Source organism: Ursus americanus, chromosome 24 (genome assembly GCF_024610735.1).
Source record: "Ursus americanus isolate L20-20 chromosome 24, mUrsAme1.1.p, whole genome shotgun sequence".
Lineage (NCBI taxonomy): Eukaryota > Metazoa > Chordata > Mammalia > Carnivora > Ursidae > Ursus > Ursus americanus.
This window is the reverse complement of record NC_142150.1, coordinates 44,442,111-44,463,783: the sequence shown is the minus strand read 5'-3', so window position 1 is coordinate 44,463,783 and position 21,673 is coordinate 44,442,111. Positions and strand designations below refer to the sequence as shown.

Sequence of the window (21,673 nt, the reverse complement as noted above, 5' to 3'; positions counted from 1 at the left end):
CCCCAGGCGTTCCTGGCCTCCCCACAGCCCAGTGGGCACGCAGAGCCAGCACGGGCTTCTGGACCTCAGGCCACACCTTCCCCCCCTTTTTTAAATACTTTTAATTGTGGTAAAAACACCTGACGTGGAACTTGCCGCCGTCGCCACGTCTCAGCACTCAGGGCCGTTCAGTGCATCCACACTGCTGTGCCCCCTGTCCGTCTCCAGAGCGGCTTCGCCTTTCCCGACCGAAACTCGGCCCTCCGCTCCCCTGGCCCCCGGCGCCCAGCGCCGCGAGTCTGACGGCTCCGGGGCCCTCGCCTAAGTAGAGCCCTACGGGATTTGTCCTTTCGTGACTGGCGTCTTTCGTGTGGTGTGACGTGTCATAGCAGGTGTCAGAATGTCCTTCTTGAGACTGGAGAGTATCCTAATGCGTGGAGGGACCACGTCTTGTCCACGAACACGGCTGGTTTCCACATTGTGGCTGTTGGGGCCCTGGGTGCAAGAACCTATTCAGGTCTTAGAGGGAGGCGCCCAGGAGCGGGACCGCTGCGTCCCGTGGCGATTCTGGGAGCACGGTTCTCCCCCGTCGCCGCCCCGTTTCGTGTTCCCACCGAGCCTTTTCCTTCCGGTGCCGAAGTCCCACGCGTACGGAAGAGCAGGTGCAGGTGCACCATTGATGGAAGGACAGCGGTGATGTGCCTCGTGACGCGTGTCTGGCCCAGAACCTGGAAATGGTGAACTTTAACCCCCAAACTCGAGCGCTGCTGATACAAACACGAACATCAAGGCTCGTACACCCTCCACATCCGTGGTCGTTAGGGAGACGCAAACCGACAGCACAAGGAGATGCCCCCTCACCCCTAGAGGGACGGGCTGGTCAGAGGACAGTGCCGAGGCCGGTGGGGTGTAGACCGGGGAGGAGTTGGCAGGTGCTCAGGACTCAGTCACGGTCTGACCCAGCAAGTCCCACTCGGCGTGTCCTGACCGCCTGGTTCCACCATGTGTGCACGGCCACCACCGCAGGCTGTGTGGCCTGGGGCAAATTGCTCACCTTCTCTGGTCTCCATCTGTGAGACGGGAGGTTCTGCGCACGACGCACTGGCCCTGTGCCGGCTCCGAACCCCCGCCAGCACCCCCGTGACCGCCTGGAGGGGAGGGACGGGGGAGGGAGGGCACAGGTGGGAGGGCCTGTGCTCAGCCCCTCCCTTGCGAGGAGGGAATGTGCTCCACAGAACCGTGAGTGGATGATTTCTGCCCCCAGCCCCACTCGGCGAGAGTGGGAACCGTGGCTCAGTGCTCCGTGTGGCCCGGAGCCAGGGCGCCCCTCTTCACGAGCCCTGGAGGCTGCCCTGCCCGCAGATGCCTGCGCCCTCCCTGCCCCTGCAGCCCCCCGGCCGCGCGCTGTGCCCCTCCCCACTGGTAGGCCGGCCCTCCAGTGCCCGGCATGGGGACCCCCTGGGAGGTGGGCTCTGGGGGGCGGCAGCTGCTGCCTCTGGAAGCCTCTGCTTACGTTGGCCGCGACAGTGTCCTGACCATCTCTGTGTGTCCATCTCCGCCCGAGTCTCACTGTCCCGCGAGTCTGCAAAGAGGTGACAGTCACGACGTGCATTTCTGGAGCGTTTCTTTGCGGCGTGTCCAGCCCCAGGCTGAAATCGCCGACCGCTCTGCTGTCCACGGCTTTCCCATTTGGCAGACGGGGGAGCCTGAGGCTCTGGCAAGCTCTGTGCTAGGGGTGGAGCAGGACGGGACCCCAGGACCGGCCGCCTGGCCTGGCCCCCACAGCCTCCTCCCTGCCCTCGCCCTGGCTGCAGCCATGGTCCCTGGGTGCCACCTGCAGGAAGGGCCGGTTCCCAGGGCAGCCTTGGCGTCCAGCAGGAGAGGCCGGGCATGTCCCCGCTATGCTGGAGCTCCCCTCCCCCACGGTCTCTGGATCTGAGTCACCCGGTGCCCAGGCCGGGGCTACCCCTCCCTGGTGAGGGGGCCTGGATGGCAGCAGGGACCCAGGAGGCCGTGGGGTCCTGGCCCGGGGGCCCCTGCCCTCACGGCCACGCAGGGTCTCCCACAAGGAGACGCCCCCTCACAAGCCCAGGCTGACTTTCATTATACGCATTAGTGCTGTTGGGCGAAGCTGCTGGAATCCTGTTTCAGTGATTGGTCTTCTGAGTTAAGAGCAAAACGACTATTTTCAACACACCGGGAAGTCAACCACTTTAGGAATCCCCGGCCTGAATCAGGCCCGCCTGAGCCCACGCCGTTCCCCAGGCCCACGGGGGCTGTTCCAGAATGACATGCTGGCTGCACCCCAGAGGAAGGAGCAGCCCGCGTCTGCCCTCAGGCCAGTCACCAACACCCTCTTGGGAGGGCTTAAGTCAAAGGGTCCTGGGAGCAGCTGCAGAACTTTCTGGAGCATGTGGTCCAGGAAAGTCAGTGCCTGTGTCAAAGAGCAGGCCTCAGTGACCCTCTGCCCCGCACGGGCCTGCCCAGACCACGGCTGCGGAGTCCAGGGCCGTGATGGAGGAGCCAGGCCAGATGGGAGGAAGGGTCTGGAGAACATCGTGCAGAGGAGTGCTGGGGGCACCTTGTCAGCAGCAGGAGACTGGGTGTCTGGCACATCCCCGGGAGGGAGTCAGGGTGCTCCCGGGGGGAGGGCGGACCCTGCAGGTGCACCAAGGTGAGCTGGTACAGTTGGGCTTCCACAGGTGCCGGGCCTCGGGAAGGGGCTGATCCCCATCCTCAGGGCTGTTGAGGAGGTAAGGAGGGAGGGAGGAAGGGGTCTGCTGCTGTTAGGGTAGGGGGAGCACTAGGAAGCAGTGCCGGGCAAGCCTTCCTTGGGGAGGGGGCCAGACGCCCAGTGAACCTCGTGAGGGGCAAGTGGGTCTGGCCCCCTCCCATGGGCAATCTGCCTCCCCCATCTGAGCCAGGCCACAGCTGAGCCCAGGCCAAACGCCAGGCCGCTAATGACCCACCAGACACGCAGGGCCATGGGGTTTGCCGCAGTGTCCTAGTGGCTGAACACGTGGCTCCTGTCATCACAGATTTCCCCCACGTCTCAGTCGGCACGGCGCCCCCCCCCCAATATTAGCCCTGAATGCAGCTTCCCTGCCAACTCACAGCCCCCATCCACGGGAAGGTAGCTCCACAGCTTGGCCCCAGCCCCTGCTCTTTGAGGCCTGTGACCCCCCCGATCTGGGGGCCATTGTGCCACACACAGACCTGGTGCCCTGCCCCCTATGCCCACCGCAGGCTGCACGGCTCCCCGACCCCCCCCCCTCCGCTGCCCTCCACACCTGTAGGTCCTGCTTGGTTTCCCTGGGAGGGAGCCAGCCCTGGAGCCCCCCCGTGGCTCTCCGAGGGTCTGCCTCCCCAGGAGACCACAGCCAGCACCCACAGCAGCACCCTGTCCGCTTTCCCACAACAGAAGGGATGTTCTTGTCCCCCCGCTGCCCCTCCCCTGCAGTGCCCACCCTGGGGCCCACAAGCACCAAGACTCCCGGTGTGGGCATTGATTTCCTAATGCCCTCGAGTTGCACAGACAGGGACCCACTGGGCACAAGAACCAGGGCAGCTGACGCTCCTTCCTGAGAGGGACCAGTCAGCCTGCTGCCCCCGGCCACGAGGTGGGCTGGGGGCTCCATCAGAGACACAAGGAGCCCCTGGGGGTAGGGGGCCGGGAGGATGGCACTCCGGGCAGCACTTCCACCACCTCCAGCTCGACACACCCAGAGGTGCCCCTGCCTTGTCCTGCCCTGGCCTTGGCACGAGCTTATCCCACAACCGCGAGGCCCTGCCTCCCTCCTTGGCCGCACCTCGCCCTGGGAGCCTGTCGGCTTTTGCTCCTTCATTTCACCAAATGCCAGGTTCTCTTGCCCTGTCTCGGGACATCTGGGGCTCCCGGCAGAACGTGCAGGTGAGGGACCAGCCTGCATGGGGCTCACAGAAGGGGGCAGGCTGTTCTGGTGTCTCCGGGCGACAGCCGTGTCCGAGGCCAGCTCCTCTGCTGCCCTAGGGCTGGGTGTGCGAGCTGGCACACACAGGTGCTCCCCGAAAGAAACGGTGATCTGCGGACAAGGGCGTAGGTTTGTTCCAGGGTCCTGGGGTCCGCGCCGTGATTCTCCCGGCGGTGCCGGCCAGCGGCTCCTCGCGGCCCCCCCTCCACCGTGGAAGCTTTCAGCCCCGTTGGGTCTGCGGCACGATGAGGTCAAGCGGCTGCAGGTGTTCCCTGCTCAGAGTGGGCAGCTTCACAGAGGCCTGGAAACGGGCTGGAGAAACGTGTTCGGATATGGCATGTGTGCCCTCCAAGTCCCAGGAGGGCCCAGCAAACACCACACCCATGTGTGCGAGTGCATGCCCGCGGGGGGTGGGGGGGTGAGGGCGGCATCTTATCTTCACGTTGGAGGGGACCTTCTATCATGTTGCAGAGCACCGAGCCCCCAGAAGCCTCACTGAACTGGCATCTAGCGCCCTCCTCCCTTCCATAGAAGGGGCCTGGGATGGACACACTTCCGGCCTGTCAGACTGTCACCAGCGTCGTGCAGCAGCGAGGCGGCCTGTGGGAAGTCAGGCTGACCGGGGTCTCAGCTGCATGCATCGGCAGAGCCAGACTCGCAGCCCTGAGGCCAGGCCGTGCAGAAGTGCTGGGGCCGTTCATAGCATTGATGCCATAACCACGTAAAGTCCTCAGCACAGGGACGCATTGGAGGTGCTCACGTCTGTTCCCTCTTGATCTTGCTTCGCTAGTCGCACTGCAGATAGGGCTAGGCCCCCTCCCTCTATTCTGGTGGTAAGCCTGGGCCTCTGGACCCAAAAACCTCCCGTGAGACCTTGGAGCTGACCACAGTGGCCACGCTGAGCGGGTGCGATGAGGAGGGAGAGCAGCTCTGGGAGATGGGGTGGGGGTGGGAGGAGGACGCTGTCGTGGCAGGTCACCCTGGCTTCCCAGCCTGGCCAGGAAGCCTCCACATGACACTCGTAAGCTGCTGGTCTTGAACTGAAATGATATTCACCAAGAGCATGGCAAGGCAATGGGCTGAGCCCCCAAGCCCCCGATTCGCACCCAGATCAGCCCCAGTGGGAGCCCAGGACGTGACAGACACCTGTCCTCACAGGACTGACTGCCGGCAGAGCAGAGACAAAGCCTGCTCAGATCAGAAAGCAGAAAGGCCAGCTTGCGGGCCCAACCTTGCCCGAGAGAAGAGGTTGGGGGGACGTGGGGCCGGGGGCACAGCGGCCCCTCCCTGGCAGAGCAGAGCCTCTAGCTTGGCCTCCACGCATGTCACACACCCATCCTCGTCCCTGGCTGTGGGATTGGCGGAGACCAGCGGGGGCTCACTCTCCCAGGACTGCGGATGGAGCCCCTGTCCCAGGTCGCTTGCTCCTTTGGGAAACAGGGAGCTGGGACCTGAACCCTGGCGTTGGACCCCCCCAGTGTGTGTCCACATTCCCAAATAATTACTGAGCACCTGCTGTGGTTCAGGACCTGGAATCAGCATCGTGACGCGTGCTGACGCGTGAGGCCAGCCGCCCCTGTGCTCGGCACAGGACACCCCATCCACGCATCCACGCGGCTCCACGGCTAACCCGAGTGAGCACAGAAACGCGCCCCACGGTGCCTATGTGGGCCCCACGGGTCGGGCGGCTCAGGAAGAAAGCGGCCACGCTCTGAGCCCACACCGGGGGGTGGCCCACGGCTGGCTGGTGCACTGAAGCCCTCTGCTCCCCGCTTGCCCGCGCCGCACACAGCTTCCTGGAGGGGGTGTGGAGTGGAGCTCCGGGCCGGAGGAAGTCCCGGGCAAGGCAGCCCGCCCACTGCTGCACGCCAGCTGCCCAGAGACGAGTGTGGCATTTGGGGCCAAAGAGCCTGGCCAGCCCCGGGGCGGCTTCGCTTCCTCCACACAAGCCCCGGGGGTGAGGCCGCCTGGCTGGGCTCAGGCAGAGGGCTGCTTCGGAGAAGGGGTCGGTGACCTCCTGTCTCCTCCAGCACTGTCGCTATTGCAGCTGAGGGAGTAACATGCTTGGGAGGTGACGGGGTGGGCTGAGGGCTCTCTAGAAGAACGATGTGTGAGCAGGTGGCAGGCCAGCCCATGCCCGAGGCCGGGTGAGGGGCCTGGGCTGTCAAAGACCCGTGTCCAGAGGGACGCGGCTCCCTGGGAAAGACATGAGCTGGTGCAGGCACGCCATCGGAGACAGAGGAGACAAGATCGGGGTTGGAATGAACCGTGCTCGCGGGCGAGCTGAGAATCACAACCTGAACTGCACTATGTTCGCACGACTCCCGAAGCCGAGAACGCTGTCGCGGAGGCTACCCGGGAGCGCGGGAGGACTGGGCGGCAGGCGGCAGGGCGCCCCTTCGGCACCTTTGGATCATGTCCCACGTCCACCGTTTCCCGGACGAAAGGGTTTCCTGATTCTCCCATCAGGGAGAAACGTCCAGGAAGACAGCGGTTTGCACCATGCGTGAGGGGCTGGCTTTGCCCCGGAGCCCACTGACCAAGGCCACGGGAGAGCCGTCGCGAGGAGGCGTAAAGCACTGCAAACAGCGGGAGGCGGTGGCAACACGGTCTTTGGAAGCCTGATGTCAAGTCGGACCCTTGGCTGCGGGAGGGGACGCACCCCACAGGCTTCGGACTCAGCGCCAGCGTCCGACAGAGCAAGCGAGCGGGGGCCCAGCACAGCGGGGCCGACCGGACCCCTGCCCACGGAGCCCTTAGAGCCCGCAACCCCAGGCCTCGCACAGGCGTCCCAGGGACACGCTGCTGCGCGCGGCTGCACGCACCACGGAGGACCCTCACGGTGGAAGACGGGGGTGTCGTCAGGACAGGCGGACGCCTCTGGGTGCCGCCGGGGGCTGTCTCTGGGATGCGCCCTTAGGTGGACCAGCATGCTACCGTCTCTGCAGGGTGGGGGCAGACATACACCTGCACACACGCACACGTGCACTCCTGCACCACACGCCCATGCTCACGCGTGTACAGACACAGGAATCTGCTCATTCCTCCCTCTTAATGGAAAGATCATCCACACACCCCACCTTTTTCGATTTAGTGCTGCCTCTGGGGCGGGGGGAGGAAGACCAAGAATTCTGAGTATGAATGGTTTTATAGATCAGATTATGAAATTGGGTGAAAATTGCACATAATTATAAAACACCAATCAACATGTTAAAAGTCAAAAACAAAATACTATCCGCGAACGTAACCGCTAATTAAATTAGTGGCATTCACAGAGAAATTATTTCAGGCGGCGGTTTGCGTAGGGCTGCAAGCGGAAGCAGGAAGTCTTAGCTCTGTTCAGTGATTAGACCGTTGGTCCTGGCGCCGTGTCCTTATCCTGAAACTCACGATCGTAATGACAGATGGCTGATGAACAGACGACGCGCACGCAGACAGATCGGGCGAGCAAACAAACCATTACCTTCACGTCAGTCATTAGGAGCCCGATTTTCAGTGAAGAGAGAAAAGTGTTAAATCAGAGGCATCCGAATCTTGCTCTCAGTTGCAGTCGAGCTTGTCAGCAAACACGCACCGGGAGCCCAAACACCCCGTCGCCCCAGAAAGCCGCACAACATCCCGTGAAGACACTGCCCCAAGCAGATGCAGGGCAACTGGAGCACGAAGGGAGCAGTCGCCCCGAGCGGCTGGGGCGCCAGGAGGGAAGGGGTAGAGCGCGGGCGTGCAGCCAGGGCCCGGGGACACAGCCGCTCCGGTGACCAATGCTGGGACAGCGAGCCTCAGGGGAACAGAGCTCTGGGTTAGAACCTGGTGTGTAACACAGGAAAGATCCGTGAGTCCTACGGATGTGAACAGACAGCCGAACACCTAAAGGAAAGAGGAGAAGAGACAAATTCTCCCCTAAACTTTATGAGGCTACCCTGTTCCTGCTCTCGGCAACATGGGCCTTCACCGTCCACCCCCAGGTGTGGCTGAGCTCAGGGACTTCCTGCCGTTGGGGACAGTATGACCGGGACCTGACGCGCACCCCAGCCACGTGAGCAAGGCTAGTATCACGGGGACGAGCCAGGTGCGGAGCACGAGCCCGGACGTGATGGGGTGGAAAGGGCGCCTCACCCTGGGGTCCTCCTCCCAAAGCCACAGCCCAGTCTGACCGTGAGGGGAGATCGTCTACAAAATTCCTGACAGGTACTCAGAACTGTCAAGGTCATCAAAACCAAAGAAGGTCAGAGAGCTATCAAGCCAAGAGGAGTCTAAGGAGATGCGGCTGACGGTAACGCGGGGTCCCAGATGGGGTCCTGACGGAGGAGGTATGCTGGGTAACGATTAAGGAGATCTGAATAGATGTGGGCCTCAGTTACTATAGTAACGTGTCAGGGGCGCCTGGGTGGCTCAGTCGTTAGGCGTCTGCCTTCGGCTCAGGGCGTGATCCCGGCGTTCTGGGATCGAGCCCCGCATCGGGCTCCCTGCTCCGCTGGGAGCCTGCTTCTCCCTCTCCCACTCCCCCTGCTGTGTCCCCTCTCTCGCTGGCTGTCTCTGTCAAATAAATAAATAAAATCTTTAAATATATATATATATATATAGTAACGTGTCAGTATTGGTTCCAGATGCATCACACACACGCGTGCGTCACACACGTGTGCACGCACACGCATAGGGGATAGCGGGCGTGGGGTCCGGGAAGCCCTCCGTGCTGCCTCCCTCCCAGGTTCTGTGCACATCTGAAGCTGTTCTAACAAAACAAAGGAGACTCACTGCAGTGGATTTAAATATATCAAAAATGGTTTTCAAACATCCCGGAATTCGTAATGACACTTCTTAAAGAATGGGTCGCTTCCGAAGGAACAAACTCATTAATCTGAAAACTGGCTAAAAAAAAGAAAGAAAGAAGCAGCCGCAAGCATTTCTCTTGGCTTCTTTCACAGACAGTACCGGGGGCAGTAACCGTTGAGAAGGGCAGGTTTCTCTTTAAAAATTATCCCAACTAGCAACTGGAAGAGGAACATCGGAACATCACCATTTCACGGCGCCCAGAGGCAGAGAACCCAGGGGCCGCTACACGCGGCGGAGAATCCGGCTGGCCGCTCCTCGGCACCCCCTCCGACTAAATCTTAACACACAAACACGCACAGACTCTCAGGGGCGCCTGACGTGGGGCGCAGGGCACCACCTGCCCCGATCGCACCTGAACGTGGTCCCGCTTCCAACCGCCACCTGATGGCAAGACAGAGGACACGGGAGCGTGGCAGGCAACACAGAGGGCGTGACGTCTTCGTTCCTCCAGCACGTGAGTCCCGAGGAGCCAGGAGAGGACCGAGAAGCCCATAGATGGAACGAGACAAGTGACGTGCCGGCCAGATGCGTCGGGGAGCTCTCAGGACTGCACTGAGCCGCTGTGCGTGGGCGCGGGCATGAGACCGTCTCAGCCACGAGAGGGCATTTGTATGACGATCTGAGCAACCCGAGTTGCCTCTTGGGGTGCTCGTGGTGTGGAAGCTAGTGTGTCTTTACCACGGGGCTGGGTCTTTAAATAAAAAGCGTGCTGAACTGCCTTCACGAGAGGTGGTAGGAGCTGCAGTTCCCTCCACGAGAAGCCTCGGAGGGCAGGGGTGCGTGGGCGAGGGAGGGACCAGGGTACCACCAGCTCATCCTTGCTGGCCTGGCGGACAACGTGGCGGTCAGTCGTCGAGGGTACCTGCCTCTCCGCTTTTGCATATTTGAGGGACGTTTTTCCATAATAGAAGTAGTAGAAATGAGCGTCTTTCCCAATGAGTAGTCTTTATGTATTAGCAGCTTTAACTTACAGAAAAGAAGAGTGAAAAGCACAGAGAATTCCCATATGCTCCCTCACCCCTCCTCACCCACCATTTCCCCTTGTTGTGACATCTTGTTCTGGTGTGGTGCATTTGGGACAATTCACGAACCAGCATGGATGCCTTCCTATTAAGTCAAGTCCGCCATTGACCGTAGGGTTCACTCTGCTTTGTACAGTCTGTGGGTTTGGACAAATGACATGTGTGCAGCACTGCCCTCCAACAGCCCCACCAGAATGACAAGCTCACAGCCCTCAAACTCCTCCGTGCTCCACCTCTTCATCCCTCCGTCTCGCATCCTGTGGCAGCCCGTGGTCTTGACGGTCTCCACGGTTTTGACTTTTCCAGCATTTTCTGCAGTTGGCCTCACACAGTGTGGAGTCTTTTCAGGTTGGTTTCTTTCAATAAGGTGCATGTGAGGTTCCTTTGTGTCTTGTTGTGGCTTGAGAGCCTGTTCCTTTGATCACTGAATCATATTTCTTGGTCTGGACGTCCCACAGCTTGTTCATCCGCCTGCTGAGGGGCATCTTGGCTGTGTCCGAGTTGTGGCAATTGTGGACAAAGCCACTATAAACATTTGTGTGGGGGTTTTTGCGTGGACGTAGGTTTTCAGCTCACTGGGGGTAAATACGAAGGCGTGCAGTGGCTGGATTGTATGGGAAGAGCATGTTTCGTTCTGTAAGAAACGGCCGGCCCGTCATGCGCGGTGGTGGCGCCATCTTGCATTCCCGCTGGCAGCGAGCGAGCGAGAGTTCCCGGTGCTCCGCAGCCTCGCCAGCACTTGGCGTCAGCGTTCTAGATTTGGGCCACCCTGACAGGGGCACCCTGCTGTGTCGTCGTCTTAATTTGCGATTCCCTAATGACATATGACGTGGGGCATCGTTTTACGTGCTCATTTGCCATCTCTAGGTCTTCTTTGACGAAGCGTCTGTTCAGATCTTTTGCCTATTTTTTAATTGGGTTGTTTCTTTCCTTATTGTTGACTTTTAAGAGTTCTTTGTGTGTTTGGACGCCAGTCCTTTGTCTGTGGCTAGTCTTGTTCTCCTGACGGCGTCTCTTGCAGAGCAGAAGATTTCGTTTTCATGAAGTCCTGCTTACGGATTTTTTTCTTTAACAGATGGTCACCGGGGGTCACGCAGATACTCTCTTACATTATCTTCTAGGAGTTTTGTAGTTTAGTGTCTCACATTTAGGTCAGTGACCCATTTTGGGTTAAGTTTTTGTGAAAGAGTGTAAGGTCCAGGTCTAGATTCTTTTTTTTTTTTTTTTTTTTTGCAGGTGGGTGTCCTGTTGTTCCAGCCCTTTGTTGAAAAGTCTGTCTCTTGTCCACTGAATGACCTTTGCTCGTCTGTCAAAGATCAAATGACTGTGTTTGTGCGGGTCTGTTTCTGGGCTCTGTCTGCTGTTCTGCAGATCGATTTGTCTAGTCCCTCAGCAGTACCTGGTCACTGCGGTTTTACAGTAAGTCCTAAAGCCACGCGGTACCAGTCCTCCGATTTCAATATTGAGTTGGCTCTTCTGGGTCTTGTGCCTCCATAGAAACCTTAGGGTGAGCTTGTCGGTGTTCACGAAACCACTGACTCGGACAGAAATCTGCTCCTTAGGGGCCGCTCCTGAATACACGCTGAGTGCCAGGGAGCGTCACGCGGATGAAGGAATTTCTGTAGAAAGCGAGGCGGCAGGGCCAGGCCGGCGGCTCGGGGGGCACCCGTGGTGTGAAGGGCCTCATGGGGTCTCGTGTCGTGATGAGTGTGTTCTGGGGCCTCGTCGGCTTCTTGGTACCCAGGTTCGTCCCTAAGGGTCCCACCCGATGACCTGTTCTGTTTGCTGCTCTCTCTTTTGTTTGTTTTTTAAGATTTATTTTATTTATTTGAGAGAGTGGGAGAGAGAGGGGGAGGAGGGGCAGAGGGAGAGAGAGAATCTCAAGCAGACTCCCCACTGAGCACAGAGCCCAGCGTGGGACTCGATACCACGACTCTGAGATCATGACCTGAGCCGAAATCAAGAGTCGGATACTCAACCGACTGAGCCGCCCAGGCGCCCCATTTTTTTTAAGATTTTATGTTATTATTTATCTTGGAGAGAGAGAGCCTGTGCTGTCTTTTGGCCGATTGCAGTCCTGGCCTGACTCCCCCCTCTTCGAACCATCCGGTACCTCAAGAATCATGGGCTTGAGGAGGAAGCCCCGCTCCCCAGCGCTCACTCATTAGGGCCACAGAGAATTTTTCTAGATGCAAGATCACCTCCAAACCCAGAATACCTCCTTTGACTTGCCTCTTCGGGCCGTCAGCTGCCTTAAACGTCCACCCCACTTGTGAGTATCTTATTCTGCGGTGTAGTATCTGTTCCTGTCACTTTTTTTACATTGTGATGATTTCTGTGCCGGCTTAACCTGAAGCATGCTGCCCTGCAGAATGTTTGTGCCCCTTCTGATATAGAAGATGCTATTCGGGGCGCCTGGGTGGCACAGCGGTTAAGCGTCAGCCTTCGGCTCAGGGCGTGATCCCGGCGTTCTGGGATCAAGCCCCAGGCTCCTCCGCTATGAGCCTGCTTCTTCCTCTCCCGCTCCCCCTGCTTGCGTTCCCTCTCTCGCTGGCTCTCTCTGTCAAATAAATAAATAAATAAAATCTTTAAAAAAAAAAAAAAGAAGAAGAAGAAGATGCTATTCTTCCGAGAAACATGTTGCTCTCCCCCTGGGAACCTGGGGATTGATAGATGACTCCAGCCCGCCCATGACACAGGAATTGGCGAAGTGTCTGAAAACCGTCCCAAGTCTGTGAGACTCCAGGGGCGCAGTCAGTAGGAGGGCGTGTTTGCGGGGAGTATCCGTCCCAATGTGTATTTTCAGGATGACTTTCTTATTTCTGCCATCTTTTGGCATAAAGTATTTTTCTGCTTCCTATGAAAAAAAAGAATTAATATGGAAGAGAGAGCCCCAAACAAACATGCTGTGGAGGAGATGGAGGACACGGACCACTCGGGGAGGACAGGAGTACAGAAAGGTATGATGCGTGTGCTCAGCGAGATAAGAGGAGATAATGCATCCTCGAAGATAGAACAAAAAATATTCCTTTTTAAAGTCACAGTCACAAAACAGAATCAGAGCTCTTGAAGTTAAAAATACTACAGCAGATATGAAAATTCTGACAGGTGGATTACAAGATAAAACCGACAGGAATCTCCCAGAAAGAGAAGATGTGGGAAATGAAAGAGGAAAGATAATTAAATTGGAGGACCTGTCCAGAAGGAGTAAGTTTGCCTCAAGGAGAAAAGGAAAGCAAGGGAATGAATGGCCAAGACTTAGTTGAAGGGAGCGTTCCAGAACAGAAGGGCATGAGTGTCCCAATGGAAGAGCCCCCCAACCCCGGGGACCCAGTGTGGGAGGTGAGGGCAGAGCCAGACATAGCACAGGTCAGCACACCTCAGACAGCCTGGAGCAGAGGGGCAATCTTGTGAGGCTCTCCGGCCTTGGGGTGGGGTGGCAGGGAGCAGATGCAGGCTCCATGAACATGATCAGGTCGTAGATCCCTCTGGAACAGACCTGGAAACTAAGCGAAGCATCCCCTTCAAACTCCTGAAGCAAAATTCTTTCCAAACTAGAACTGTGTGGCCCAGGGAATGTGTGTTCTGTAGTTACTATTCCATAAATATCAATTAGTTTGAGATGTTTGCTCAGATCATCTATTCTCTACTGATTTTCTTGTCCAGCTGAATACAAAGGGGTATTCAGTGTCCTGCTGTATTTGCAGAGATCCCCATTTCTCTCTTTTATTCCATCAAACTTTGCTTCAGTATGTTGAAGCCCCGTGAGCAGGTGCATAAATGTTTGACCGTTGTCCTTGTTATGAATTCCCTCCTGTAGCATTATGAAGCATCCCTCTTTGTTTCTGCTAATACTCTTTCCCTGAAGTCTATTTTTTTAATAACAGCTTTATTGAGGTATAATTCATATCCGTAAAATTCAACCGTTCAAGGCACCCAATGTGGTGGATTTTAGTATCTTCACAGAATTTCGCAACCATGCACACAGTCTAATTTTAGAACATTCTGTCATAGAACGAGACCTCACGCCCATTGACTGTCATTCCTCATCCCCTATCCCCTTCTCTTTGCTGCTAGGAGTAACACTATGAAATTTTGTGTGCAGCAAGTTGTGTGAGCATATCTTCAGTTCTCTTAGGAATATGCCTGGGAGTGCAGTTTCTGGGTCATTTCATATCTCTGTGTTGAACTTTTTGAGGAATTGCCAAACTGTTATTCAAATTGGCTGACATCTCTCTTGTGTGATATTAATATAGGCACTCCACCCGTGGGAAGACTTGTGTTCATTTGCTTTCAGCCTCTCTGTGTCTTTGTACCTAAAGTGCATACACAGCATATTAGATCTTTGTCTGTAATCCACTTGAATAATATCTGCCTTTTACTTGGAGTTTTATCCCATTAACATTTAATGTGATTATTGATGCCATTCAGTGTAGGCCCACCAGTTTGTTTCTGTTTATCTGTTCTCTTTTCCTCTCCTCTCCCTTTTCTGCTTTTCTTGGATTGTTTGACTGCTTTTATTGTTTAAAGACTTATTTATTTACTTATTTATTTGAGAGGGAGAGAGCAAGCACACATGCAGGAGGAGGGGGCAGAGGGAGAAGCAGACTCCCTGCTGAACAGGGAGCCCAATGCGGGTCTCAGTCCCAGGGCCCTGAGATCATGACCTGAGCCAAAGGCAGACACTTAACCTACTGAGCCCCCCAGACACCCCTATTTGACTACTTTTAGAACTACATTTTAATATACTGGCTTCTTGTTCTTTTTAGTGGCGGGCTCTGGGATTACAGTATACATCCTTAACTTTTAAGTTAACAATTCGTACTGCAAAATTCACATGAAATATAACAACCTTGCAACCATGTAGGTGTGTCTGCCTCACGCCTGCCCCATTGTATGTTACAGTGTCACAGGCGTCACATATACTGACATTGTAAACCCCGCAAGACATTATTTTTGCCTCAGTCGCACCAATTTTTTAAATAAGAGGGAAAATCATCTTTAATATTTTACCTATGTATTTACCATTTCTGATATTCTCATGCCTCTAAGATCTAGTATCGTTCCTTTCTGGCTTGAAGAACTGCCGTTAACAGCAGGTCTCGTGGCTTTTGCTTATCTATAAATGTTTTATTTTGCCTTCATTCTTTAAAGATATGTTCTCTGGATAGAGAATTCTAAGTTGGCAGTTATTTTATTTACACAGTTTAAAAATGATCCATGGTCTTGCCTCCATGGTTTCTGACGTGAAGTTCACGGTCATCGAAATCATTGTTCTTCTTTAAGGAATACGTCATGCTTCTCTGGTTGCTTTAAGATTTCCTCATTTTACCTTTGGCTTTCAGCAGATTGGCTGTAATGTGCCTGGGTGAGATTTTCTTTATATTTATTCTATTTGGGATTCACTGAGTTTCTTTTCTTTTTTTTTTAAGATTTTATTTATTTATTTGAGAGAGAGAGAGAGCAGGAGTGGGGATGGGAAGGGCAGAGGGAGAGGGAGAAGCCAACTCCATGCTGAGCAGGGAGCCTGATGCAGGGCTCGATCCCAGGACCCCAGGATCGTGACCTGACCCAAGGCAGACGTTTCACCAACGGAGCCACCAGGTGCCCCTTCACTGAGTTTCTTAAATCTAAATTTATGTCCTTCACCTAATTGGGGAAGTTCTCAGCCATCAGTTTTTTAAATATTCTGACCTATTTTCTCTCCTTGTTCTGGGATTCCAATTTTCTACCCTTCTAGGACTCGAAACATAGACCTTTTGACATTGTCCCACAAGTCCTTAAGATTCTGTTCACTTCTGAAAATCCTTTCTCTCTCTTCTTCATATGGGATAAATTCTGTGGATGTTGATTCAAGCTCACTCGTTGCTCCGCCACATCCATCTCGCTATTAAGCCCATCCAGTGCATTTTTTAACCGACAGCATTGCATTTTTCAGTTTTAGCCTTCTCACTTCTTTTTACATTTTTTATTTCTTTGATGGTATTTCCTACCTTTTATGCAATATGAGTGTGTTTTCCTATACCGAGATGAGTATTGTTGTAATAGCTGCTTTAAAGTCCTTGCCTGATAATTCCAACCTCTTAGTCACGTCTGGGTTCATCACGTAGATTTTCACTGGATCCTGGATATCGTGACGGTTCTGTGACAGCGTGGATTCTGGTACGTTCCTTGGATGAGTGTTGAGGTTTGTGCTTTAGCTGGTGATTACCTTGGTCGGTTTCCATCTGCGGCGTCCAGCCTGTGGCGGCAACAGCTCAAATTAAAGTTCAGGCACCTGAGCCTCATGGGCCAGCTGTGTTGGTCAGGCCGCGCGGGCACAGTTCACACATCAGGGATCTGGGGAAAGTTTACACACAGCAGGGGCTGCCATCTCTGGCTCTTCTCTGGGATTCTCCCCTCGCTTTGGCCGCTGTGGCCACCCCACATTCTGTCCTCTGATTTCTCAAGCCAGAAAGGCTGCAGTTTTCCATCAGAGCTACGGGTGACTCACCTCACACTCTATCCGTGGCCCAAAGCTTCCAGTTTTCCACTCGCATCCAAAATCTGCCTACCTCAGTTTATATCCCCAGAGCTTTCAGGGAGTTGTTCTTGTTTGTCTGAATCTGGGGGCGAGGGGATTGTTTTGTCCAGACTTTGTGTTACCTACAAAGGAGATGGTCTCAGGAGCTTTCTCTACCGAGTCAGACTTAACTCCAGTTAAGTGTGCAGATAAAGCCATTTTCGGGGTGCTTGGGTGGCTCAGGCGGTTAAGCATCTGACTCTTGGTTTCAGCTCAGGTCATGATCTCAGGGTCGTGAGATCAAGCTCTGCATTGGGTTCCATGCTGGGTGTGACATCTGCTGAAGATTATCTCTCTCCCCCTCCCCCCACTAGCTCACTCTCTCTCTAATGCATAAATCTTTTTCGAAAAGCCATTTTCCAATAAGCAATGTCTCAAAAAAAAAATCATCTCCCAAACTCCGTTCTTTGGGAAACAACTAGAGAACGTCCTTTACCAAAAATGAGGCTTTACACTAAGTAGCAATCAATATATCCAGGGGGTCTGGGAATCACGTGGCCCCAACACAAGACCAAATTGAAAGGAATCCTGGGGACACGGGCACAGAGAACACTGAACCCATGTTGTGCCGAGAAGAGCAGAAGTCTTTGGGAGTCTAAGTTTCTTCAAGAAGATAAACTTAGCAAAATACCCGACGTATTTGAAGATTCTGAAAAGAGATTTGCATAATTAGGAAGTGTTTGGATTGGAATTACTGGTAAGTACATAGAAAATTAAACCAACACACAAACAATAGGAAATGATTTTGCCCCGGGGAAAACACAACGTCGTCATAATATGCTGTGTGGCTTGGCCGTGGATAGATGCTACACAGCCGTGCCGCGCATCCTGGGTGTGGACCTAGGAATTCTGGCGGGACTGGGACCTGACGGAGAGATCCTGGGGATGGGGCGGGCGGCTGAGAGGAAAGACCCGAATTACTGGTTCTCGGCCGAGGGCGACTCTGACCTCGCGGTGGACATTCGATGATGTCTGGATAGACAGTCAGTTGCCACATTGGGAGGAAGGGGCTGTTGCCCGCAGCTAGCATGTCGAATCCAGAGGTGCCGATCAACACGCCCTCGTGTGCACCCGCAACAGAGGTGGTTGGTCCTCGTCGCGACTGCGCCACCGCTCAGAGACCCCGAGCGAAGTCATCGTGGGCCGTGGTGGTGTCAGCGGACAACCTCTAAAGCGTAAACATCAAAACGTAAACAACACGGAAGAGTGGTTAGAGACACGGGGTTGGACAGAAAGAATGAGCTGAAGGCTCTGGGAGCGAGAAGTGGTTCCTGGGTGGTGGGTCCTCCAGGTTTGGTAACAAGCCTTGTAGACCTCTGTCTAAACTGCGTGCACATGTGAGTCTCGTGTTTGGAATAACCATTTGAGTGAAGAAGAGAATGGTTTAGAAAAGTACAGAAGTGCAGAGGAAGGCTTGTCTTCCTGTTCTTCACAAAAGTCCTCCAAACCGTGGTGGGTGCCACACTTGGGTCCTTGCCCTCCGCAGGACGTGGCCGTGGTGTCCTCCCTCCTTGGGTGGCTCCATGTCTGTGTAAGAACAATGAATGGAGAGACTTGCTACTCTGCCCTGCCAGTAACCGGACCCATGACTCGGAATCCGTTTCTGTCTTTGAGGCTGTGATCCCAGGAGCCCCCAGATTTGCATTAACCTTGTACAAATGTGTCAAGTGATCGTGGCACACACCTCCCTCTGGTGGCAGCGTGCCAGAATTTGCAGGCCCAGGTGCCTTGAGGGACACCAGAACCCCGTAGAAGCTCAACCTGCCAACCCCAGGCATCTGAGGAAGCAGCGAGCACTTCACCCGATCGGTCTCTGAGGCTCCTGTCTCCACACACGCGGTTCAGAGCATGTTTTAGGGCTGGTAGCGGGTTCCACAGTCCCATTGAGGGAGAAACTGGATTTTGAGTTGGATTAAAGGCTAGGAAATTCTAAAGCAGGGCTCTTGCTCTTCTCTGCAGCCTGTGCTGGGAAGGAGAATGTCGCCGAGTGTCCCGTCCTGCCTTTGGTCCTGGTCTTGTGGGTTCCGAGTTGAACGGTGCTGCCTCGTGCCTCTGCCTGCGCTTCCGGCAGGAGGGTATTTGTAGGCACCCCATGCCCCCGCTGTCAGAGTGCTCAACCGTGCACCTGTGACTGGGCCACAAAGGTCTGGAGCCACACAGCCCACAGCTCTGACCTTGGTATTCTCACTCTGGGGGAAGAACTCCTTCCAAAGCAGGATGGGAATGTAGGAGGGGGCTGGTTGAGGGGAGGCTGCACGGGGAAAGGAGAGCACGGTGGGCCCACAGTCAGAGCAGGCTCGAGAAGCCCGGCCCTTCGGTCCCGAAGCAGGTGCCATGCTTGTCCTCAGCAGAGGCAGCTCTTTGGGTGCCCAGCCCGAGGAGGAATGCCTGGGACTTTTCAGGCAGGACTGCCAGAGGCGAAGACCCTCCCCTGCAGGTGGAAGGAGGCAGGGCCCAGGGCACTGCCGGCACCCATCCTCCTTCAGAGGGGCTCCCTCAGCCCGCGCCTGGGCCTGGGCTCCCCACCCCCACTGCACACCTGCTCCCCGTCCCCGCTTGCCTGGACCTGTTGTCTCAGGTGGCGCTTGGCACAGCTGGAGTCTCACTGGTGCACTGACTTGTGTGTGGTCGAGCCCCCATGAGAATGTGGGCTGCAGAGGGGCAGGGACAGACCGCCCGCCAGGATCACCCCTTACATCCTGGCTTTTAGTGGGTGCTCTGAGCAGGAGTGGTGGACGAGTGAATGAATGAGCAACGGTCACTTCTCTGGGGCACGTACAGGAGAGGCAGGGAGGGGAGGGACGTCGTTTGCAGTCCAGAACAGCTGCAACATGTCCCCCTCGTGAGTCCCCCTGCCAGGCTCTCTGGGAAGAGTGTGCCCGTTGTTGGTGTGTGGACCTGGTTGCACGGGTGTGAGGACGGTGAGAAGTCACCAAGCCTGGTAACGTCTCTGCTTGAGGAGATCTTGCACTTCGGGTTTTAGCAACTACAGCAACATGGGGATGCTGGTTGCGGGGCGGGCAGGGCATCGGGTCCTTCTCACTTGTTCTTTGCAGTGGGGACTTTTCTTTCTTGGAGGACAGTGCACAGGGTGGTCATGAACTCCACCATCTGTGGATTCACTCCCTCTGCTGCCCTCCGTGCCTGACGCCCACCCTGGGGGCTGTGGGGATGGCAGGTGCCAGAGCCCCCCAGGAGAGGTCCGGTTCAGCCGGCCGGAGGTGTGGAACCCAAATGCCTGAGATCCCCCTGCTTTCTGTGCTCTCAGCCACCCGGTCCACCCAGTCTTCTCTCCCCCGCCGGCGGAGGGTGGGAGCGGACAAAGCAGGTCTGCTGCTGGGCCGAGCTCTGGGAGGGACAGTCCCACCTCTGCCTGCCGATGCCAGGGGACAGACGGAGGTCAAGGGGCAGGCCGTGGCCAGGAGCTCAGCAAACACTGGAGCGGCCATGATGGAAGCCTCATCTGGGGTCCCTGGATGAGCAGGTGGGGACCCGTGGCCCTTAGCACCTTGTCAGCCAAGACTTTATGCCTTTTCCAGCCTCCCCAGCAGGAGAGGAGGAGGGAGGGAGCACCCAGAAGAAATGGGCTGTTTTAGTGTGATGTGTGTTCCCAAACTATGTGAGAAACAATTAGTGTTTCCTCTTGAGTGTGAAAATGGAAAGTGGTAGGGCCACACCCCCGGGACCCTGGAAATCTCCTGTCTGGCTTTTCGCACGTGGCTGGCGGCCAGGAACTTTCTCCCAGGCCTGCCAGAGCGAGCACCTAAGTACCCTCGGGTGAGATGAGAGTCAGTCCTGGTCCCCTGCAGCTGGAAACCGCCTCGCACGGCACGACAGACCCCCCAGCCATGGTCAGGTGATCTGCAGCCCCACAGCAGCCTCCCGCTGGTCCCCCCAAAAGCATCTTCGGTTCCAGAACCACAGTGGTTTCGTGCTGTCGGCCTGCTGACCACACGTCCGTCCATCCGTTGGGAGGCAGGGCTGCCGCTGCCTGGGGGTGGGCGCTGTTCCCTTCGGCCCGCGTGGCCCCTCACCCACAGCCCCCGTCTTCCCACAGGTGAACAACGAGAACGTTGTCAAAGTCGGCCATCGGCAGGTGGTTAACATGATCCGCCAGGGAGGGAACCACCTCGTCCTCAAGGTGGTCACGGTGACGAGGAATCTCGACCCGGACGACACGGCCAGGAAGAAAGGTGCCCGCTCCGCCGCCCCGCCCCCGCTCTCCAGCCTCCTGTGTTTGGACACACTCGGGGGCCCCCGCACCTCCTTCTGGGGGGCCCATCCTCAAGACGAGGAAAAGAAGCCACAAAGGAAGGTTGAGAAGGACTGTGGGCTTGCCCACTGGACAGAGGGGCATCCGGCAAGGCTGTGCTCTGCAGCCCAGGGTCTGGGGGCATCAGCACGCGTGCGAGGCCCTAGTCCTTGCCGCGATGGGGGGAGGGAGCCAGGGGGGGCTGCAAGGCTGCCGGAACCGTCAGTCCGTTAGTCACCCGCAGGCACAGCATGGAGAGAGCTGGACCAGCTCCATGGACTTCTGCTCACTCAGGGAGGGTGAGGTGGTCCCGATCCATCGCAGCCTGAGTGGAGCCCCAGTGGGTGACCGCTGCTGCTCCCCCACCTCGGGGAGACGCCTGCCTGTCCGCCTTCCCCGCAGGCTCAGGGCCACTGGCTCCCAGGTCATGCTGGAAGCATGGGGGTGGGGTGGGCGACATCCTAGCCAGGTTCTCACACCTCTGTCTCTCCAATCTGCCCCTGAAGCTCCCCCGCCGCCCAAGCGTGCTCCAACCACGGCCCTCACCCTGCGCTCCAAGTCCATGACCTCGGAGCTGGAGGAGCTCGGTAAGAGTCGCCCGTCCGGCCTGCCCAGCCCCGCGCTGTTGCCAGCACCTGGAACACAGTGGGACCAGCCTCTGTGCAGCCTCAGGCCGTGCATGGCCTTTGCTCGCTTGCTTGCCCCGGTCCCTGAAACCCAGGAATGGCGTCGGGTCCCTGTGTGTGGGCGGCTCCCACGTTGGCATCTCCGTGGGAATCCTGCTGGCTTCGGGGGTGGTTACTAGTTTTGCCTTTTCCTCTTTTCGGCTCATCTAACATTGTTTTGTTTTGAATTTTTGGGCCTCTCACTAGTGGATAAAGGTAAGCTGCCCCACAGTGTCCCCCAAACAGCTCCCCTGCTGTCTAGGGCCTCCCCCACCCCCGAAATCTGCCTTACTGGTGCTCTGTGCACGCTCAGACCAGAAAGCTCCCACCTCTGGGGTTTGGCATAGATAGTGATGGGGCTGGCCAGCCTGGCAGGCTGCATACCGGGGGTAAGGAGCTCCTGGCATCTT

At 56.3% G+C, this 21,673-nt stretch overlaps 1 protein-coding gene across 7 annotated transcripts in view; it reads left to right on the top strand.

The window, feature by feature from the left end:
* Positions 1–21,673, top strand: part of SHANK2 (SH3 and multiple ankyrin repeat domains 2) — a 503,557-nt gene that overhangs the window by 453,224 nt on the left and 28,660 nt on the right. For all 7 annotated transcript variants that reach the window (XM_087855105.1, XM_045775905.2, XM_087855101.1 and 4 more), the window contains 2 exons: positions 20,404–20,539; positions 21,105–21,185. In XM_087855105.1, coding sequence (XP_087711231.1) covers positions 20,404–20,539; positions 21,105–21,185 — 217 coding nt within the window. The remainder of the gene's footprint in view (positions 1–20,403; positions 20,540–21,104; positions 21,186–21,673) is intronic.